Source organism: Lepisma saccharinum, chromosome 3 (assembly GCF_977018435.1).
Source record: "Lepisma saccharinum chromosome 3, izLepSacc3.1, whole genome shotgun sequence".
Lineage (NCBI taxonomy): Eukaryota > Metazoa > Arthropoda > Insecta > Zygentoma > Lepismatidae > Lepisma > Lepisma saccharinum.
Genome location: NC_139231.1, coordinates 104,393,336 through 104,415,653, shown reverse-complemented (window position 1 = coordinate 104,415,653; position 22,318 = coordinate 104,393,336). Strand labels below are relative to the sequence as shown.

Genomic DNA, 22,318 nt, shown 5'->3' with positions numbered 1-22,318 from the left:
TTTGTTTAAAAAATTACTAACCATTGTTATAACTGTATCTTTAGTCAAAATGAAAATAAATGTCTGATGAAAGGAGCGTGTGTTCTCCTGAAACGTCACAAAGAAAAACTGTTTTCTTATGCTTGTAATAACCGTAAACTACAGGAAAATAATTCTATAATGCAAGCAATGCATACATACAGAGGTGTATGGTGATAATACAATGACACGTGGTTGTATTTGAATGGCACAAACACTTCGCTGCAGGATGTGACGATGTTGAAGACTGCGAAAGACCAGGTCGCACTGTCATGGCAACAACGATCGCTGGGTCAGCATTTGAATGATAGCAGATGTAATGGACATTGATAAAGATTCTGTGGATACTCTCTGTGATTTCTTCAATTCCACCTGAAATTTGAGGTTAATGTACTGCTAGAGTTTTGCAGCAACACGATTGTGGACCTTTACCTTCAAGCACTGTTCACAGACTAATTACTGGTGACAGTGACTTGAGGTTTTGTCGTCAGCTTCTTCAAGGTTTATTTCCTGCATATGTGGTTCCTACTGCTGCACGTATACTTCCGACAGGGTTGCCAGTCTAGTTATTTTTTAGCCAGATATCATACTTCCTCTCTCACTTTGCACATTCTGAAGCACAAGGATAAAATGAACACACAGCAACTATATTTAAGAGTTCTAGCTCATTCCTGACCTCATTGTAGTGTAGATCATTTCCCAACAGATAATGACATGACAAAACCACCTTTAATGTTCACAATGTCATCTGCAATTATGCAAATCACATTCAAAGGTCAAGTATATTGTATATTCATTCCAGAACACACCAAGTTCACTCTGTATAAGCTGAACATACCTCACCTGTTTTTTCCTTTGCCTGCGTGCGGTAAGATTTTCAGTCTTTTCAATGGTTTGAAAACTAGTTTTAGGATGCTAGATGCTAGCAAGCTAAGCCCCGAAAATAGTTTTGTGTCAGTTTTGCCAACTATCCTAGCCCAATGTATCTTTTTGTGTATTTTTTTTGAAAGTATTTAAACAAAAGAAATTCTTCAACTGAAGGCCCAATCAAATGTTAACTTTATTAGTATTATTTTCTCTTCATGTTTGCTCCCTTGATGTGATGTACGAGGGGCAACTGAACAGTTCTCAGCCTGACCAAGAACACAATGATCTCAATCAGTGAAGCTTTCCTGCTATTCTACATACTCACCCCAAAGCTCAACATACATGGCACATTTTGTCTCAAGTTTCTTTAACCCTTCGAAAAAATATAAAGAACTGCTCTGTTGCTGCTATCACCTCTGTATCCTTGCAAAAATTATTTGTCTTTTCAGTGTCTTTTAAGATTAGGAAATAGGTAATAGAAACAGAAAGGTCTGATGAGTATGGCTGTTTTGAAGAATTTTGTTTCGGTGCAGTGTCTTCCCAGATATAGTTACTTTAGGAACTTAACTTAAAATAGTGTTATTATTCTGCAAATTGACACACTAAACTTTTCAGCAACAATGACAAAATTACACACACACACACACACATACAGTATATATTTTGGGAATGGGGTCAACAGAACTTTTCAGACCACCCTTGTAATTGGATAAGTTGGTTCAAGAACAAATGAAAGGCCATTATTCATTATCCCTGGCAGATAGACTTTGTTACATTGAAAACATAATTTTAAGGTTCTTTAACAAAGCTAAGTCACTACAATCTACGAGGGTGGTTTGAAAAGTTCTCGGAATGGAATAGAAAGAAACGACTTACAACAGTGATTTTTGTTTTACTTTTCAATGTAGTCTCCCTGTACACTAATGCACTTGGTCCAGCAATGTTCCAATGCCTTGATCCCATCTCGAAAATTAGATTCCTCCAGGCCTGTGAAATACGTGTCAACTTCGGCTATTAGTTCTTCCTTTGAAGAGAATCTCCGTCCACCGAGGAAACTTTTGAGTTTGGGGAAAAGATAGAAGTCTGAGGGAGCCAAATCAGGCGCATAAGGCGGATGTGGCAACAATTCGTAACCAAGTTCATGAATTTTTGCCATGGCAACGACACTTGTGTGAGGGCGCGCATTGTCCTGATGCAAGATGATTTTCTTTCTTGCCAAACCTGGCCTCTTTTCCCGTATCTTATGCTTTAGTTGGTCGAGGAGATTAGCGTAGTATTGTCCCGTAATTGTTTGACCAGTGGGAAGATAATCGATCAACAGAATCCCTTTCGCATCCCAAAACACTGACGCCATTACCTTTCCGGTCGACCGTATTGCCTTTGCTTTCTTTGGTGGTGGTGAATCAACATGTTTCCACTGCATTGACTGTTGTTTTGTCTCTGGGGTATAGTAGTGGACCCACGTTTCATCTGTCGTCACAAACCGGCGCAAAAAATCTGTTTGGTTTCTCTTAAAACGAGTCAAACATTGTTTGGAAATGTCCATTCTGATGCGTTTATGGTCCTGTGTTAAAAGTCGCGGCACCCATCTTTCAGATAATTTTCTCATATCCAATTCAACTGTTAATAATGTGATACGCCCATTCAGATGACATTCCTATAGCTTCAGCAATTTCACGCACTTTCAGTCGGCGATCCTCCATGACCAATTTATGCACTTTTTCAATAATTTCTGGGGTAGTAGCACATTTTGGGCGACCACTACGTGGATCATCTTCTAAGCTGTCCCGACCAAATTTAAACTCGTTTGTCCACTTTGCAACAGTTGAATATGAAGGAGCAGAGTCCCCCAGTGTGTTCAGAAAATCGGCATGAATTTCCTTTGCTTTAATACCTTTCTTTACGAAGTACTTAATCACCGCTCGAATCTCGATTTTTTCCATCTTCACAAAGCACTGCACAGGAACAACTACAAAGTGACGACAGCACTACAGATCTCTACCCAGAACACTGACGCGCCACGTGTTTATTAATAAAGGATGGCCTATTACTATGCGGGAACCTCGTTGTCCTAGCACTGACATCTGGTGGTGATTCCGAGAACTTTTCAAACCACCCTCGTAGTTCCAGATTTATAGTAATATAGAAGACTGTTCAATTTCTTCTTCTTGTCTAATGTGTAAGCATGTTGTTTAGAAGCAATAGTCTATGAACTAGATCATTGTGCTCTTTATATAAAATTCGATCATTATTTTTCTGTAACCTCCAGCGGGAACAAGCTCTTAAGCTTTAGCTTACCAAATGACACCAAAAGTTATCACGCTGGAAGTTTACTTCCTTACCATGAGCTTTTTAAATAATTTGTGTGAAACATATGGTTACATTCAGAGATATCCTGATGTCTTGTTCACTAGACATCAGAGGCTTTATTCTAACCTAAAATTACTCCAAAATGTTATATATTAGATGATGAAAAAAGTTGAGATTTATTAGATGATGAAGAAAGTTAAGATTTTGAATAAAAATATTTTTTTTCTGTTTTATGTATCCCTCCCTTGTGCTTGAATTGGATTACAATAAAAATAGAGTAAAAATATTTTCCAAATTAATGATAATGAAAACAAAGGTTATTTTCCAACAATGATAATAAAAACAAAGGTTCAAGAAAACAAACTTTGAAAAGTAATGCAGTAATTGACTTAAATTCACACAAAATGTGAGGACAAAGTCCATTTTTCCATACCTCAAGTACATGCCACAAATCCTTAAATCTGTATAGTTATTTTGACAAGGCTCAAATCCAAATGCTTGAATGGTGCAGGGGTACCCATCCCCTCCCCCCCCCATCATCATTCACGTCCTCAAACCATATTGTAATCCCCACAAAGTACCAAAAGAACTTTTCCCTTAGCTTTACTGAAGACTATACTTGATCTGCCCCTCTTCCCTAAACAGGGGCGCCAATCACTCAAGACTGCCCCTAAAATCGTTCATCATAATCCCCCAAAATAGTTTGGATGAATATGTAATAATTGTCTATTTGAATGAAATACCATGTTAAACTGTCCATGTTTTTTAATTGTTCGATTTTTGAAAAACTTAAAACTAGCAAATCAATTGGTTAAATGTAGTTAATTAAATGATGTAAATATGCATATAAATAGTGTTTGCGAGTGGGTTTATAAACTCACAATTGGAGTATTTAACAAAAATTGTTACACAACTTAAGATGAAGATAGAAAATTCAACCTTGGCAAACCAAATAACATGCTTCAGCCATATAACCGATTCAATTATTGTTTCACGAGACATTACAAAACCTAGCTGGAAATTCTTTAGTTCCGGGCAATAATATAATAGGGTTCCTCTTTTAAAGAACCAGGGATTGCCAAGGTGGGCCCAACCCAAAAAAAAACAGTGGCTTGGGCCCATTTGAAAAAAAAATAATTTTAAAACTCAGTGGGTTTTTTCATTAACTTTTGGTATTTCAATGATTTCTGAAATGAAGGAATATCATAGAGATGTATACTAATGAATAGAGCTAGGATTTTGACGACCTTAAAATTGCCAAAAAATGACCTTAAAAATGAATTTATGACCTAATACATGTAAGAAAATGCCCTATAAACTTAGAAAAATGACCTAAAAATTCTGAAAGATTTGTAAAACAAATTTATAAACTACCAAGAGAAATTCAAATTACAAATTAATGTTACAGTATCTATCACATGTTCATTGCGTATGGTAGTACAAGTATGAAAGTTCACTTTTTGTCATCTTTTACACTTTAAGTACTGAGTTGCAGTACACAACGAAAATCATATGAAAATTTTCAAAAGTGAATGTGGGTTTTCAGACGAGAGAGCCTTGTACATGGAAAAAATTCTCTCGACTTCCACCGACACAAGAGGAGTGTACTTGAAATGAACAATAGCACTTGATGTTAAGTCACTTTCAATTCCATAGAGTGCAAATTGCTTCCCTGACAAAATGTCTGATACAGAGAACAAAACTTTGTACCCCTTGTCTTTTAACAATAATCCGTCTGGCAACAATATTTACTGATAGAGGGGAAAAACACATTGTTTGAGCTGAATTGTTACACAACAGCTTGTGTCAACAATACTGCACAGAATTTCTTTGTTTCTTCAAACACAGTCATTCAGAACTGCGCTGAAGGCAATGAGATGAGAGTCCGGAACCACTCTCCTTCAAAGGGTTACACTTGCATGTAAAATGCACCTTCTTTCACCAAAATGTAGAAAAATACATAAAATGACTTTAAACTGTTTTAAGTCACTTTTCGGCCTTTTAAAAAAGTTTAAAAAATGACCTTTACTCCAAAAAGGGTCAAAACATGTAAAAAAAATGCCCTAACAAAGGCATCCCAATTAATTCACTTACGTGTAAAACAAGTTTCTATCTACTTATGCAACGTTTCTGCCTTACCAAAAAAAAAGATGCATTTGCATCAAAATCCTAGCCCTACCAATGAAGATTGCATTTTAGATTCTTTGAATGCGATCACGACTGTCATTATAACTCGAGATTAATTTTGCTATCTAAAATGCACAACACTTCTAATATTGAAATGAAGTAGAACGAAATATCAGAGCTCAGTACACCAATACAAACGTTTAATCTTTATTAAGAAATTACACAGGCCTATATTAAGCTGTAAATTCTGCAGATACTTTACACAAAAGATTCCAATATGTATGTTGAACAGCAACGTATTTGTTTGCTCAAAATTGAATACATTCATTACTGCAGTTTCTATACCAAATAGCATAGAATTACATGATTACTACATTATTACAATAACACAACTATTACGTTCTACGTAACAGCGTACTTCTTGAAAGAAAAAACAAATTACTATCGGGGAATACTATGTATACTATCTATGCTATTTTATTATGCTTGTGACTGAAGATAATAGTACACACCTGCAATTGATCTCTTAATGCTTCTCACAAAATTCCAGGGGCGTAAATAACACCCCCAGTGGGGTGGGTGTGCAGTAAGAATGAAAAATTAAGAAACACCTATAGTTCACAAAAGTCTTCCTTTCGGCCCCTAAAGTTCAACAAAACCCGAAAAAAAAATTAAACCCACCTGGGCCCAGGTTTTTTTTTTAAAAAAAACTTTTTTTTAAAACCCTGCAAAGAACTCCCCTCTATTTTCTTGGGATAAATTTAATTATTTTAGTAACTCACAACAATAAATATGTGATTTTTATGTTCAGTGCAAATTTTACTTGTTAAAGTAAAATTTTCCTGTGACAAGAAGTTGGAAATGCAGATTCGATATAGCTATTTCTGTTCCAAATGATGCACCTGCTTTAAATTAAGCAGTATACCAACACTAAGCATTATGTTTTAAAAAGTGATGTTGTTGATGAATATCGAGAATATTGCTTATGTCTTGTAATGCAGCTGTAGCATAAAGCTTCATATTCACCACAGCAAAGTGCCGAATATGCATTATTGCGAGCGAAGCGAGCAAGAAAATTTTTACATCCATTTCTTTGCAGGCTTTCAACAATATTAATTTAATGGCATATAATACTTTCTTAGGATCTCGAGATATTTAGTCTTTCCAGCTTCTATTTTGGCACATTCGGGGTTGAAAACGTGTAGATACCATATCGCTAAATACAGTGTCCAAAATTTAATGTTCGAACTATCTCTCCACTACAGAAATCACTTGACAATCTAAGATTTAAGACTTTATCAAGAGCTTCCTATCTCCCCCTTTACATTTAATACTCGAACCTACCACCAAAATTTCCAATCCAATTTTAGACTTACTGTTGATATTGTGATACTCCTCCAAAAAATTAATTCTCATTCTCCACACCAGAATTTCCGCAACAGTCTAATACAATAGTTATACACAAGAATTGGATCCCCCTCCCACTTTAATGCTCAATCCTCCTTTAAATAAAATACCTGCCATAATCTAAGACCTAGAGTTGGATACTGTCCCCTAGCCCCAACGTTTAATTCAGAATTCCCCCCCAGAACCCACGTGTCAATAAAGGCCTAATATGTAAATGTTGGGACATTCCCCCACCCCTTTGATACTACCCTTCCTTAAACACTTTCTTTTCTTCATCTAATGGATTAAATATGGTGCATTTAAGGTGTAAAATTTTTACATATATTTTGGAAAAATATATAAATGTTGAATTCTATATTATTTGAACGGAAAAAAATCCCCCAAAAATCTCGATGTCACAGCCTGTGCCATAATCCCCCCGTGGGCACTCCTGGAATGGTGTAAGATGACATAATGAAATGGTGCCCTAAGCAAAACTGTAACAATTGCACAGTAAGATAAAGGTTAAAAAAAAATCTTCGTAACATACTTCCCATATTCATAAACATACCATAATCAGCAACTAGACAATTTTGTTTCTTCAGTGTGTAACTTTTCACATAATTGAAATATTGAACAATTATTGTGGGACCTTGATTTTATGTTTGCAGGACCAAGCTGAAAAAAATTAAAATGTAAAATCGAGGAAAATTTTACAACATTTTTGCTACGTTGGAACCATGAAGACTGAATGTATAATGCAGGAAAATGTAAAACCCGGGAATGTAAAATCGGGGTTTCACTCTACGTTATGTTTATATTTAATAAGTGGTGTTACCATTTTGTTTTGTTACAGGTCATGGCACAACTATCTATAGCTGTTTGCTTGGCATTCCTTTTTGTTAGCCAAATCTCATGCCATCCTTTAGACAGTGATAACTCAAAACCTGATCCAATTAAAAATGAGGTAAGTACTCTCAAAAGAAAATTGTACTATAAAGTTACTATCCACATTATATAACGTGATAGGGTTTATTATATTTAGTAGCTGTTATTCAGACTTTAAAATAGTTATTCACCAATGTTACAGGCAACAAAGATTGATCTTGTTGTATTTTGTTTCAGTTTTACACATGCCAAATTCCAGTATGCTGTAAATTGAATTTTGCAGTATTTGATTGTAGAATGTTATTTTAGTAAATATTAATTAATGAGTAATGATTTACTATCCAATGAAAATATGTATGATGCATCTAATGTAACCCAATTGCAATATTCAATTTTGTTACATGTAGCCTTTAATTTGCAGGAAACGCCCTTTGCAAAAAACAATTTGGCTGAAACTCCAAGAGTACGTCGGACAACTGAAGTAATCAGAATTTTATACAGCACATCATTTAAAGTGAGTTTTAATTCATTTAATTAATTTTCCATTGTATATCAATTATGAATGGTACATGAGGCCACATTAAAGTATACATTTCTTGCTTTAACATTTTATTCAGTATTCTATATAAATATAGATAAAAACAAACAAATAATTGGGAAGCATTACCACAAAATTGAATAAAACTTTAGAGGAATTTAAAGTAAGAAGTAATGTGGTTACATACATGAATGCTTATGATTGTCATCATTAATTATGTCCATTACTTCTTATGGAATAATTTATCTTTTACTTTTCAGGTAGCAGAAGCAATTATTGATATTTTGGTAGCAATTGGAAAAGTTGTTCTTGTTGGAATCAGATCGTCACGAGTAGTGTTTGATATTGAAATGGGGAAGCATGGGAAGGCTGAGGTAGGTAGTGTATTAAAAAAATACATACATTCATAAATACGTATATGTGTACACACACAAATGTTATGTAGTGTGTAACAAAGGTTATAATGTGCAAACATAGTGAATGATAATGCAGATGTACAGTATGTATGTGTGCGCTATCTCACTATACCGTAGTGTTTGATTGAAGAAAAATTTGCTGGGGGGATCTTTCTAATTAACTTTTTAGGATTTTGACAAGGTGTGACATTGTGATTAAAAATACATACCTGACAAATAATTATGAAAATGTACAGGCAAGTACCCAAGGGGGGCATGCCTCCTCCTTAAACCATGAAATATTTTAATGTGAACCTATAAAAAAAATTAAAATAACATAGAAGTCCTTGCATAAATTAATGGGTTGTTTCTGGAGAGGACAGCTCCAGAAGTCTGCAGTCTGTACCATTTGGTAATTTTAGTTTTATAACCATTGATGCAAGGCTACCAGACGTTCCAATTTAGTTGGGACAGTTCATAATTTTTAATTCCTGTCCTGACTTTTTCAAGCTGAAGTGATGCAAAAATGTTCTTTTTTAGGCTAACTCACATTCAGACATGATATTAATTATAAGAATTATTGCTAATACATATAATTTAATTTACAAATACATTATTTTCTAAACATTGAATTATCATGGTTGTTTGATGGTGCTGTATAAAACAGGGCTCGAAAATTCCCGGTCGCCATGGTGACTAAAAATTTCAGCCTGCCGACTGATCTTTTGCTGTAATATGTACGAAATTTTGATGATTCTAAGTTCAAATTGCAGTACAGCGTAAGTTAGCAAATGTTTTTTTTTTTTTTAATTTATTTTACCCAACGTTGTGAACATTCCATAGAGTCAGTAACAATTTCTTACCCTTTGTCCCCCAACACCCCATTTCCTGCTTTCTCAAATAATTTAGTGATGTTTTGAATACAATAATGCTCAGCATCTTATACAGTGTGTTTCAAGAGTCGCACAACCCAAACTTTGGAAATGTATATAAAACTAAGAGATATTTACACTGGGTTTTCTGCATTATAAAGCCTCATCCATTGAGATATTTTTCAATGCTTAAAATTATCAGTTCACTCCATACAGAAAATTTTATAAATTAATAACTGATGGAAAGAGCATTCAAATTTTTCCAGAAATGAACTTCTGAGTAAGAAAAATATGTAAGAAATTATCGAAGGGTCATTATTAGACATTTGATGAATTTTTGACTGGCGATTTTATGGGTTGAGTGAAAAGTGCCATTTTTGGGACATATCTCCATATATGGCAACACTAGCAGGTCGAAATGTTGCCAACAGTCTCATGCAACATGTGTCTTAAGTATTGGCTATACATTTATGTGAAAAATAAAGATTTTGTGCAGAAATTGGACTCTCGAGAGAATCCTAGGCTGCCCCTGGTTACATTGAATTCTCTTCGCTCACTTTCGCTGCTACTGTGCCTGTTTTTTTTAATTGATTCAGCATGGCGTATTCATTGGAGCAGTGCGTGTGCATTACTGAAGAGTATTTTACTACTCATTCTTACACTCATGTGCAAGAGGTTTTCCAATAAAAATGTCCTGCTTCTGCTGTACGTCACAAAGCAATGGTTTTACAACCAGTCAAACACCAACAAATGATCCCACAAATTGTTTAAGAATTGGTATTTATTGTTGAAAATCAGTTCTCAGGTGTTTTCAGCAAATTAACACATGTATTTGAAAATAATGTAATTGCTTTTTATTTAGATAAATGATTACATAAATTTATGAACCCAGTGATAGCCTACAGGATTAGTTTAGTGCATAAAACCCGGTGTAAATATCTCTTACGATTTTCATGATATACATTTTCCAAGTTTGGATTCCACGACTTTTGAAACATACTGTAGTATGCACAATTGCTAGTAGGTGGTTTCCTGGTGCCTGATTTTCAGAGCTGGCACCTAGCTTTGAAGAAAATTGAGAATTCTGAGAATTTAATGTAATCAATAAACACCAAGCTGTATGCCGTGCGACAACCTTTTGTCTGTAAGCGACTTTATTGCTGATTGTCTGGTCAGAGGAGTACATCAGTCGGTTTAATTTCTTCCGTTACTTTGGACCATAGTACTGCAACTCTACAATTGTTGTATGTATATATTTCTTTGATATTTATATATGCCAGCTACATCCACGTAGAGGTAGTGTCAATTTCGTGCAGGCAGTGCGAAAATTTTACTCTCATCCTGGGTGCTGAAATCTCTAGCTGGAGCCCTGATAAGGAAATATTTCCTTTCGAGAGACCAATAGCAACAGAAGCACAATAAAAGTAAAATACAAATGAAAGACGAAGAACGAAATCATGTTGATCATCATTAACGGAAAGCAAAAACTAAATACTACGTAGAATCTAACACTTGATAAAAAGATTTCAACTATTTTGTAATTTTCTGACATTTTGAACCAGTTGATAAAGGAATTTATTTTCCAGTTTATATATATGTATTGTGTCTGTACATAAGTTATCCGCACCCATATTCCAACCATACGGAATGATTTTGCACCCTAGTCACATATAATACGTAACAGGATTTCGGAACACCCCTCCCAAAATCCTGGGTATGAGTCTGAAAATGTATCAAGAGAACAACAGTATGGAAATAATTTTGAGTTATTTCATGCTTATTCATAAAAAAATTGTGGCTGCTTATATTGTCAAATTTATTTCTGTGGGCCAAGATGTGAGTAAAAATATAACAAATAATAAGCTTCTTACCTTGAAAAAAACAATTTGAACAACTAATTACCTTTTGATATTTGGGATTCATAATTTTAAATAAAAAATAATGTGATAAAAAAAAATATCCGAAATAAAAATAAAACAGACTGCTTCTTTTCACAGTTAGGTTGCTATATTACAACAACGTAACATTGACAACATCCATTATATAATGGATTCTTTTTGTTTAAAAAATTGATAACCATTGTTATAACTATATCTTTAGTCAAAATAAAAATAGAAGTGTGATGAAGGTAGCTTGTGTTCTCCTGAAACGTCACAACGAAAAACTGTTTTCTTATGCTTGTAATAACCGTAAACTACAGGAAAATAATTCTACAATGCAAGCAACATGTACATACAAGAAAAACAATTACCAGATGACTGCAATGCAAAAGAAGTTGCATATTTATGTGTACATATACTTGATAAAGATACACTGATTAATGCCTATATTGGCCAATATCGATAGAGTAATGATTTATCAGTACCATTCGTAATAAATTCATATTTCATATTTCCGGCTTTGTAAAGTAGAAGTCTAAATACACCAGTTTATTTTTCAAAGGTAAATGAACATTTTTTTTTTTTGTAGAACATTTGCAATTTTATAAAAATGATCTTTTGTCGAACATTTTCAATTTTACATCGGATCAGTGGAATATATGTTATCACTATATGGGTATTGGCAAAAATTTCACATTGATCTATCCATAATATGTACACTAGGGTTATGACAAAAAAATATTTTTTTAGCCTGTAGTAGAAATCAATGAACTTTTTAATACAGAATCAGAAAATGACAATTATTTCGTTCAATTCATAAAAAATGTTCCGCACCAATGACAATGAAAATTCTCAAATTTAAGTACATTCAGCACAGTCAAAATTTATTAGTTGAAATAAGCTTCAGATTCAAATATTTATGTTTTGCATTTCTGGTACAGTTCTTCCATTAATTTCACCCCTCGTTCGGCACAAATATTCGTCCGTGATATATCTACAATGGATCTTTCAACATTCCAGTGAGTTACAAAGCACTTCATGGCTGCAGAGCAATTTAATTCGGAAATTTCATCCATCAGTTTCTGCTGAATCTCTGCGTTGAACATTTGGTTAGAAAACCAGGCTTCCTGCCATGTATTTGAGATGAAAGAGCACGGTATTTCCAGTGATATTCTCCATTTAAGAATGAGGAAGTATGAAATAAGAGCATATATAGCACGTGAATTCCATCTGGCATTGTGAAGATACGGTAATTTTCTCCATTTAATTGTTGGGATTGCACCAGTTTCTTTAAGGAAACGGAATGCTCTACATAACTCATACGGAAATCTAAAATCATCTCGCCAACCTGGATTTTGAAGTTATCATTTCACTTTCTGGCTTGTAGGACTGCTGTAAGACATCGTATTGTTTTATCACTTCGTCCACGAATTCATAGTTCAGAGTTGGTTTGGTAGAAGAAATCGGATTAAAGAAGTCTAACACATGCTTTACGACTCTATCAAGAATATGGTGCTGGCAGCCAATGTACTGTGGCTGATCAAATCCTCTTGTGATGATTTCACTTTTTAATTTTTGAACAATTCCATTTACTCGTCCAGCATTTACTGCTGTTGTGTCACATACGATCATTTTGAAGTTCTTGCATGCATCAAATTAATTCAGCAAACTTTGCCGTGCATTAAAAATATCCTGCGATGACCTGCTTTCACATTTTACTATACCTAATTTCAATTCTCTAAGTGAACTCTTCAAGATTACCACTTGATACTCGTGATTTGCAATTTGCTTACCGTCGAAATGAAGGCAGAATTGTTTCTCTTCTTGCAAAATAGATTTTATTTTATTTTACACCTTTCATCTTCACCACTTCTTACAACAGCTCGCCAAACACCTGGGTGTGATGGTGTTGTAACACTGATTCCATCTTCGGCTAGACTGGAGCACACTACAGCAGCTTTATTAATTGAAAGAGATTTTTTGTCACCAACTTAGCTGCATGTGATGTTGAAAAATGCACGACTCGTTTTCTTTTGTCATTTTCATTTTCTTCTGCTTCTGATGCATATGCTGTGTCAGAAAAATTTCATCACTACTTACTTCTGCTGATGATGCGTCGTCTACATCAATGGCAAAGACAGCGTTTGGTTCAGATTGTGAAGTCGATTTTCGAACTCGCTTAGAGGGATGGATGGGCGATTGTGGAGCAACTGTGCTTGTTACATATCCAATTTTACCTTGTGATTTAACTTGTAACTTGTATAGTTCTTTATCTTCTTGGCACACCAATGTCAATCTGTTTTCGTTATGTCAAATATATTCTCTATTTCAACTTGAAGTGAATCCTTTTTCCTCTTTCTATTTTTATCGTTCTCTTCAATCAATTTAACTACTTTTGACATAATTACTCGTTTTGATAAAACTGGAAAGCTAAATTTTTCCCAGAGAACAGTAAGCTCACTAGTTATCATAGCCATTCTTTCTTTCTTATCTTTCTCTGTTTCCAGAAGTGTATGATAGCGACCAATAATGTCTTTCTTTCGCGGAAGTCGAGTAAAAGAACTAAGTGTTTTAATTATAGGTACATCTAGTCTTATTGTTGCATCAATAGCTACATTCTGCGTCCACGATTCCGCATTTTTCTTAATCGCTTCACTTGATTTATAATATGCCATTATAATACTAATATTGAACTACGAAACCTGAAAATAGAGAAAATATACACAATTTGTCACTTAATAAATAATCATTTAATAATTACTACATTAATTTACTAATTATTACATTAATAATAGCCTTTTCAAATGTTGTTTGTGGTATTTTTCGAAAGAGCCCCAAAAATAGTTGTTATTGATAATGTAGGGTTATAAAAATATTAAATTTATTGTGATGCTCTTTCCGAAGAATCCTCGCTGTTTGAAACCACCAACAGACACACACTGTATAATTAGCATAATCTGTAACTACATACAGATACAAATACACGTATAATTTTTAATAATGTTTTACTAAAAGTATAAACACATCTTATTAGTCATTTTATCGTGAGCGATATTATAAAGATCTACTTTTTTAGTAGCTACAGGCTACAGTACCGTACATACAGTTCTTGTGACACACACTGAAATTGAAACGGGTTGGTGCGGGACGTTTTTTTAAGAGCCACCTGTAATAATTATTTTTTAGTAATCAGGTCACAAAAGCTCATCATTTGCGACCACAGGAGATACAAAATTTTGCAAAAAAAAATTTAGTCATAACCCTAATGTACACATATCTTTAGCAGCAGACTGTAGAGATATGGATATGTCTTTGAAGACAGTATGTATATTTTTTAATGTGAAAATTAAAACTAGCATTCTTTGTAATGTAACCTCTTAAAATCATCTGTTAAAAAATTCAAGTAGTGTTTTAATGCTACATTGTTTTGTGGAATATTGTATGATTAGCGCATAATTCAACAGTTTCTCCAATTCTAGTACATGACGGGAACGGAGGCAAAGGAACCCATCGTGAACGTCTTTGGGGAGATGCAAACAGCTGCTGCAGAAGTGGGAAGAGCCCTAGAGAACCTTGCAGTTTCTGTTCTGGATGTACGTTCTTCATTGTAAATTCACAATTACAGTCTAGTGCTGTGGATGAACACAGTGTTGAATTTAAATAGGTATATGTTTATGGCATTTATAATTGTACTTTAAACACTTAGATGCCAGTTCTGTAGACCATATCTGCCACGAGGTAATGTATGAGGGTGGTTCAAATGTAAACAAACAGTGGATGTATTGCGTTATATTTATGTATGTGTGTGGTGACAACCCTGTGTAGAGGTAGAGAGGGAGGTAAGGATAGAAACCCCTACTGCATAATGGACTCGCCCTAGATAGTCGCGCATGAGCACATGATATGTGTAGGCAGTCGGGCAGCAGTATCGTCCAAGCAGCAATCAAGGCCAAAGGGTACGGCCTGTTGTTCTCTGGAGTGGTTTTGCTGCATGACAATTTGTGTCCACATACGTCAGCTGTTACAAAGAACAAGTTGGCAGTGATGGAACACCCACCGTATATCCCTGATCTTTCACCATGCGACTTCCATATATTTGGTCCATTGAAAAAGGCATTGAAGGGTTGGAGCTTCCACTCGGACAATGTTCACAACTGGTTCTCATCTCAGCCAAAGGAGTTCTATTCACAACCTTGGTGAAACAGTGGGACAAGTGCTTGAGTAAATTTGGAGATTGTTTGAAATAAACCTTGTTGATTTCATTCTGGGGCCCCTGTTCCATTTTCATTTGATCCACCATAATAATTATAACACACGACATTGGGGAGATACATATTCCTAAGATTTACTAAGATTCATGTTTGCATTGTTTATGCGCTTCAAAGTGTGTACTGGTTAATTTGAGTGCTACTGTGGTCATATGAGATGGGCAAAGTGCCAGACACTTAAGCTTTAGCGTACTGCCGGTTTCGAGTGAAACCACCCAAATTATGACATTCCAGGCAGCTGCTTTAGATTGAAACCCCTTCAATTAAGACGTCATATCTTGAAAACTACACATGATATTTGGTTCTGTTATTTTTGTTCCTTAGTATTCAACTAAATGTACTACACACACTAATTACAAAACAATATATACATTGTTTCAATTATTAACAAGCAGTGCTGTATGAAAAAGCTCTTTGTTTTCCTTGTGTTACCATGGGATAAATTGAAGATAAAAGGCTACAAGTGCTCAACCACTGCATCTTTTGGAAAAAATTAAATTCTAAATGTAAGAATAAGTAAAACTCAACATTTTAATTAACTTCAGGGGAGAAGCAGGGGCAAAGGCCCAAATTTTCCATAATTCTCAATTTTTGAAAATCATAATTTCAGTTATATTTTTGAAAGTTGCAGAACGAGCATTACATATTCTCAGAGGTCTTTATCATGGTTCCCTCCAAATTTGGTCCATCTAGCTTCCATGGGGCCAACGCTAAAGTGAAATTCCTGAAATTGTTCTGTAAGGTGGCAACACTGCCCCTTCATGCAAATTTATTTTTCTTTTAGCCAAGAAGTATGTCTGATTTCAACGAAACTTTGTGTTCTTGTATGAAAGTACCACCACTACATGTTTTCATTCACTTCGGTTTATTAGGGAGATACACAATATGGCAATTTCATTTTTTAAAAATTCAATTATCTTCTTCCTTTAACACTAATTGTCGGAAGGCACAATGTATACATTTTACCTCCGCTAAAAGCCCTGTCTTTAGGAAAAAAACAAAACTGAATTCATCTCTCTACGACAATTCGTTCTAGAGCTACCAAATTATTTTTTTATTTTTTACTTCATGGTAAGGTTGAAAAGCGCACACTTAAAAAGTTCCTATCTGGAGAGGCTACCACCATCTAAAGGTTAAATGTGCACTACCTGTTTTTGGCACATAATTTGAAATTAGGCAGTACTCTAAAATACTATACACTATTTTCAGAAAGTAAAATGACATGTGCAAAATTCTAGCCAATATTTTGGAATTATTTTTTCATCTTGGAAGAGCTCTTAATGGCAATATTATATTTAGGCAACGTATTTATATCTAAATACATATTTATGTATGGAGCTGAAATCAGTTATATTTTGTATTATCTTTGCACATCATGGCACGTAGACTTGAGATATTCCGTTTTGGTTTTCCATATTTGTACATATTATTTCCATATTTCAGAACATTTCTCAATATTATATTCCATATTTGCACAAAAACCACATGTCCCGATGTGACCGAAACAATTGGGTGAATTTCTTGCCAAAGTCCGAAGTGACATAAAAAAAAAGGCCGTAAACTTTAGTTTGCTTATCTATCCTCCAATTGCGTTAATTACAAGTTTTCTGTCATCCAAATATATATTTTTTTTTACCTCCAAACTGTTTGATTTTGCTATTGTAAAACACTTGAAATTCCTGTTTATTTACAATTATCAACAATAGAGAATGACGGCTCAAGCATTGGCTCCTGGTTGTTACAAACATTATTTTGGCAAGCTTGGAAGAGAGTCCCAAGTCGAGCTGTTCATTGTGTACCCCACCCTAGCTACTAGTTGCACACCCAAAAGCAGTACCAGAAGCAATGATTTTGTGGCACACATACGGGATTCGCTTCTCATATCTCTTCAAGACAGTCAAGGTAATACTTACAATGCCGAGACTGTATTTTATTTAGCTTGAGTAGTGTCTTCTTATAATTGTAACAATTTACCTTTTTAATAAGTCCATATTTTGGTGGGAATAACTAAATATGTATTTACATATTTAGCACATTTTTACTACATATAATATAATCAAGGAATGGATTTTTATATCTACATATACAGTCAACTCTCGATTCAACGACCTTTCACAGTTCCCGGGAAAAGGGTCGTTATTTCGAAGGGGTCGTTATTGGAATTTGCACCAATTTTCAGCTTAAAGGGAGCTCAAATGGACACAAAGATGCCTAGGAGACGGTAACACCATTTATCCTGGTAGTTATACAACCTGTTATGCACAGGATGCATGTTGTGAGAAGGAAAATAGAACATGAAAAAGTTTTCACAAAAGAGACTTTAAAATAATGTTACTTTGTTTCAATTGTGCACAGTTGTTGCTTTTCCAGGAAATTCTTACAATTCTAGTTCATGAGAAACCCGTTTGCACTGAGACCAATGGAAAGGAAAACAATCTCTCGCTTATTGCAAGGGAAACTCGAAGAATCTTGACACCAGTCAGACTGGTGCCAGCAAAAGTCAGGAGATAATCGGACAGAATGAATGTTGGATTTTATATGGGTTTACTGGAGCATTGTCTGTTACAAGATTAACTGGTAAGATTCGATCTCTTGGGAGAAACAACACAACCTCTCTAGGTACCAGACAAAAAAAAAATAAGGCAGGGCTGTAATTTTCATTCTGGTTCAGCTGTGTAAAATACATCGTAAAAAAAAAGTCACTTTTCTTTGCTTCAACCAACTTCATTCACCCTCCTTCGCCATTCAAGGGAGCAGTCCAAACTCCTTCCTTGACTTGCATTGTAATCCAGCGTGAAAAAAAGAAACGTGCAACTTGCGATCTATTTTCACCCAATGCGTATTCTAGGACACTTCATTAAACAGCAAACAGTGTGGCAGTCAATAATCATTCGGGTTTGGAATTGAATTTCACTTTAAACTGTATATTTAGTCCCGATTAGCCCATCAGCATAAAATGAACTGAAAACAAGCTTTATGAAACTGCGCATTTTCACATATCAAAATGGTAGCTCGTTATTTACTCTCTTAATGGACAATTTAATGTTGGATTTAGGAGTATTCTCGATGTCAAACACCCATCCCTCCAAATGTTTTCCTCTTGAATAATGTCTTTTTAATCGGTCTCAGCGACCATTCCTACATTGAACACTTTTTTTTTCCTCCACATGAATGGCTCTGAAGAAAAGCTGATGCAAATTAAATTTACAGATTTGCTTATCAGAAGGCGCAGAACATGAAAGGATCGAATTTCGTTATCATCAAATCAAAACAGCTTTGCGAGATTCAAAACAATAACTTTTTCCTTTGCGCTGGATGAGTCATTGCTGTTATCGGCAAGCAAGAGCTTTGCAGACGATAGACAAAACACTGGTGCCAGCTGCATCGTAAAAACAAGGAGACCCGCTAAGTTCGAGCAACAGGTGGCGGAAGAGAAAAATCCCAGCATTTTAAAGATAACGCAACTGTCTAAGACGGAACTTTTAACAGCAGTGTAAAGAAGAAAGAAATGACCCTTCCTTTACGTTTTACCATGCAGCAGATAATAATACGGGCAATATTTCCTATGCAGACAACAGCATTAAAAAAAAAAACAAAAAAAAAACTGATTTCTGCAATTATCAACATTGCCATGCACACCCGTGGCGCGTGGCGGAGAATGAACTGGGGAAAGGGGGGAGGGTCACTTTTTTTTACTTGTTCTATGGTTTTTGTTAGTTTTCAAGAATATATCCAGAACTGGTTGCCCCATTTTAGACGTCAAAGGAAAGGAAGAGTGGTGGGTCCTTTTCCACCCTCGACTGTAATCAGCCCGAATCAGCAATAAAATCGTGGCTGAAACAATCTGCATCGCAACCCCCCCCCCCCCCTCCTTACGTTTGCTGACAGGAAAAGAGGGAGAAGTCAGTCAGCCAACAGAACACTTTTTTGGCAGATATTATGACCAACACAATTAGGAAAACGTATGAAGTGGGAAACGGGAGTTATGATGCACGTAAGATCGAAGTAAACTTTTGTGGAAACCTGGATGACAACGCATTAAGCGGTTTGACGATCTTTAGTTCACCTATGTGGTTTTGATTATCTCTAACAGTTTCGCTTTTTTATGAAGTGTTGCAGGGAACAAAGAACACGTTTTGAATGAAAGCGGTTACCGGAAGTTGTCTACAAGGCCGAGAGTTGCTCACTCACGGGAACCTGCTGAACTCTAGGTCAGAGCTGGACAGATGGGCCAGACTTCCAGGTGCCACGCATCTGCATTTTCGAACATTCCTGCAATCTTATCTCTCAAGGTGGTGTATTTATCGATGAAAGAGCTTGACCTGCCATACACATTGGCAAAGACTGCAAGTCCAGCAGTCATTTCGGGCTGCTCCCCCCCTCCACCACGAGTTTTCAGCAGCTCTTAGGACAAGGAAACAATTTAAAATAACATCCAAGCACATTCGATCTTCTCTTCTCGCGTATCCAAGAGCAAGCGTGGCAAAACAAGCCTGGCACGTTGGGTAGCGGCCGTCGAGTGCATTGGTGTGCTTGAGGGAGGGGAGGGCAGAGGTCAAGTGCAATTTGGATATCACTCAAGCATGGTGTGGTGGTGTCTATTTTTAGTCCAGACCCAATTGTGAGCGGTAGAACGCTCGTAAAGGGAATGAGTGGAGGAAGAAACAACGCATTTTTCGGCCGATTTCCTTCAATTTTTCAACTTTTGTTTTCCCATAGTTTTCTAATTTTTTCTAAATTTTTCACGGTTCCCGGGAAAAGGGTCGTTATACCCGGGGTCGTAGAATCAAGAGTTGACTATTATATATGTACTTCATTACTCTTTCTGCATTGATTTGTTGTTTTAAATTAGGATATGTTACTGTTTTTGCACTGTCAAAGGAAATACAGTGGAATATCGATTTTACGGTTTTCGGGGACTAAGCTGAAAAATCTTAAAATGTGAAATAAAGAAAAAAATTATAACATTTTGCTATGTTGGGACTATGACTGAATGTAAAATGCGGGAAAACAAAATTAGGGTTCCACTGTAGTCACTAGCTTTTAGCACAGTTGAATCATTACGATAAATATACACAAAGATATTGACGTAACGAAGATCTGAACACAAACACTTAAATTGTTTTTCTCTAAATTTCTTCTTCTATTCATTAAAACGTACATGCTCTTTACAAGCATGACTTTATGGCTTAATAGATAATGAACAAATCCAGGCATGTCTTTTTCTTCCCATTTCTATTATTTTACATCACTTTTCACGGACAATGAGGATGAATGATGAATTGATGATGTGACAAACACAATGATACACCAATGCCAGAGTAGAATTTGACTCTGGGAGAACTGGTTTCGTACTGCCATGGAGGCCAGCAAATTGAGCAATGTGATTATTATTTCTATCATTATTAGTTCTCGAGATTTCTAATTACATGCCAAAACTAGTCCCAGCATTAAGGGTAACACTGTTGAAATAGTCTGTCATAAAAAGAAAACTTGACCTTTTTTGTCTCTACTATATATTTTGGCTTAAAATTCAATGATTTTCTTTTCTATTTCAGGTCCCAATATCGACTGTCGGTTCATATATGACAGAGTTTGCTGGTTATTATAGAAAATTTGGGGGTGGATATAACGACAGCACATAATTCTATTTATGTTCAAAAACTACCTGATGAAGAGGTTTTCTTGGGATATCAACAAAGTGATTTCTGAATAAGTAGAGGCACATATTTTTGGTAAATAAAAAAGCGAAATTTCGGTAAAAAAACAGTCAATTTTGGGTTCAAAAGCGGTAAATAAAATGAAATTTCGCTGTTATAGCAGTGAAAAAGCAGTATATAAAATTACATTTTGGTTTTAAAAATGTGAATATTAATCTCAAATTTGATTTAAAAACTGCACTATTACACAAAATAAACATATCCCTTCTAATAGCACTTTAAATCATTACCCGAATATTGAGTTTATTCCTGTATAAAGGGGTCCATTTTTGCTTCTCAAATATTGACAGCAGAATTAACCAATTTTCCATGAATTGCATAACTCACAGGATACTTCAGACTTCAAAAAGTATCACGTCGGTATATGAATGGTAAATTTCGTGTTTAAGAATAAATTTTGCATTTTGCAGTTCATTTCGTGACAAAACAGGGTAAGAAAATGAACGTCACATCTTTCAGAAACATAAAAAATTAACATTACAATGTGTTATATCAAATTTAGTGTTTTTGCCAAAAACCAAATATGCATGCCCCTATGAATAAGCAAGCAAGCCTTTTGAGAGCTAATGTCTCTCATTTTTAAGGATTGAAGTTGTCTGGAATTGAAACTAGCTCTCGAAAGCTCAGTAGCCTATCCAGAAATCACCTGGTTGATATCCAAAGAAACCTCATCATTCGCTGCCAGGAAAGCTTCAAGAAACTGTATCTGCTTTCAACTGACTTAAATCTATTGAATGAATATCTGTGCCTCTTGCAGGACATTTATGTAAGTTTTGAAATAAATAAATACATATTTTAAAAAGAAGGGATACTGTGTAACATTATTTCAAGTCCTGTAATGTGTTCATGCCAGCATAGACACTGTAGAAATAATAAACATTATGTACTTTTAGTAGTTTTAAATTCAATGTCTCATTGTCTTGACAATATATGCATGCAATGTATAATTATCTCTAAAAACACATGTAGCTGTCAAAACATTGAAAAGTATACATTTAAAGCCACTAAAAATGTATGTTCTGCTATAAACATAGTAGGCATTCTGAGGC

At 35.2% G+C, this 22,318-nt stretch overlaps 1 protein-coding gene across 2 annotated transcripts; it reads left to right on the top strand.

Moving 5' to 3' along the window:
• Positions 1-837: 837 nt before the first annotated feature.
• Positions 838-22,071, top strand: LOC145985269 (uncharacterized). Of its 2 annotated transcripts, none has more exons than XR_014441411.1 (6): positions 838-886; positions 7,565-7,675; positions 8,018-8,110; positions 8,395-8,508; positions 14,761-14,945; positions 21,108-22,071. XR_014441411.1 is itself a non-coding variant. In XM_083119076.1 (6 exons), the coding sequence occupies exons 2-6, from the start codon at positions 7,568-7,570 to the stop codon at positions 21,192-21,194; spliced, it is 516 nt and encodes a 171-aa protein (XP_082975202.1). In that variant the 5' UTR covers positions 838-886; positions 7,565-7,567; the 3' UTR covers positions 21,195-22,071. The 2 variants fall into 2 exon arrangements, 1 of the variants encoding a protein (XP_082975202.1); XM_083119076.1 differs by having other exon boundaries at positions 14,761-14,874.
• Positions 22,072-22,318: the final 247 nt, after the last annotated feature.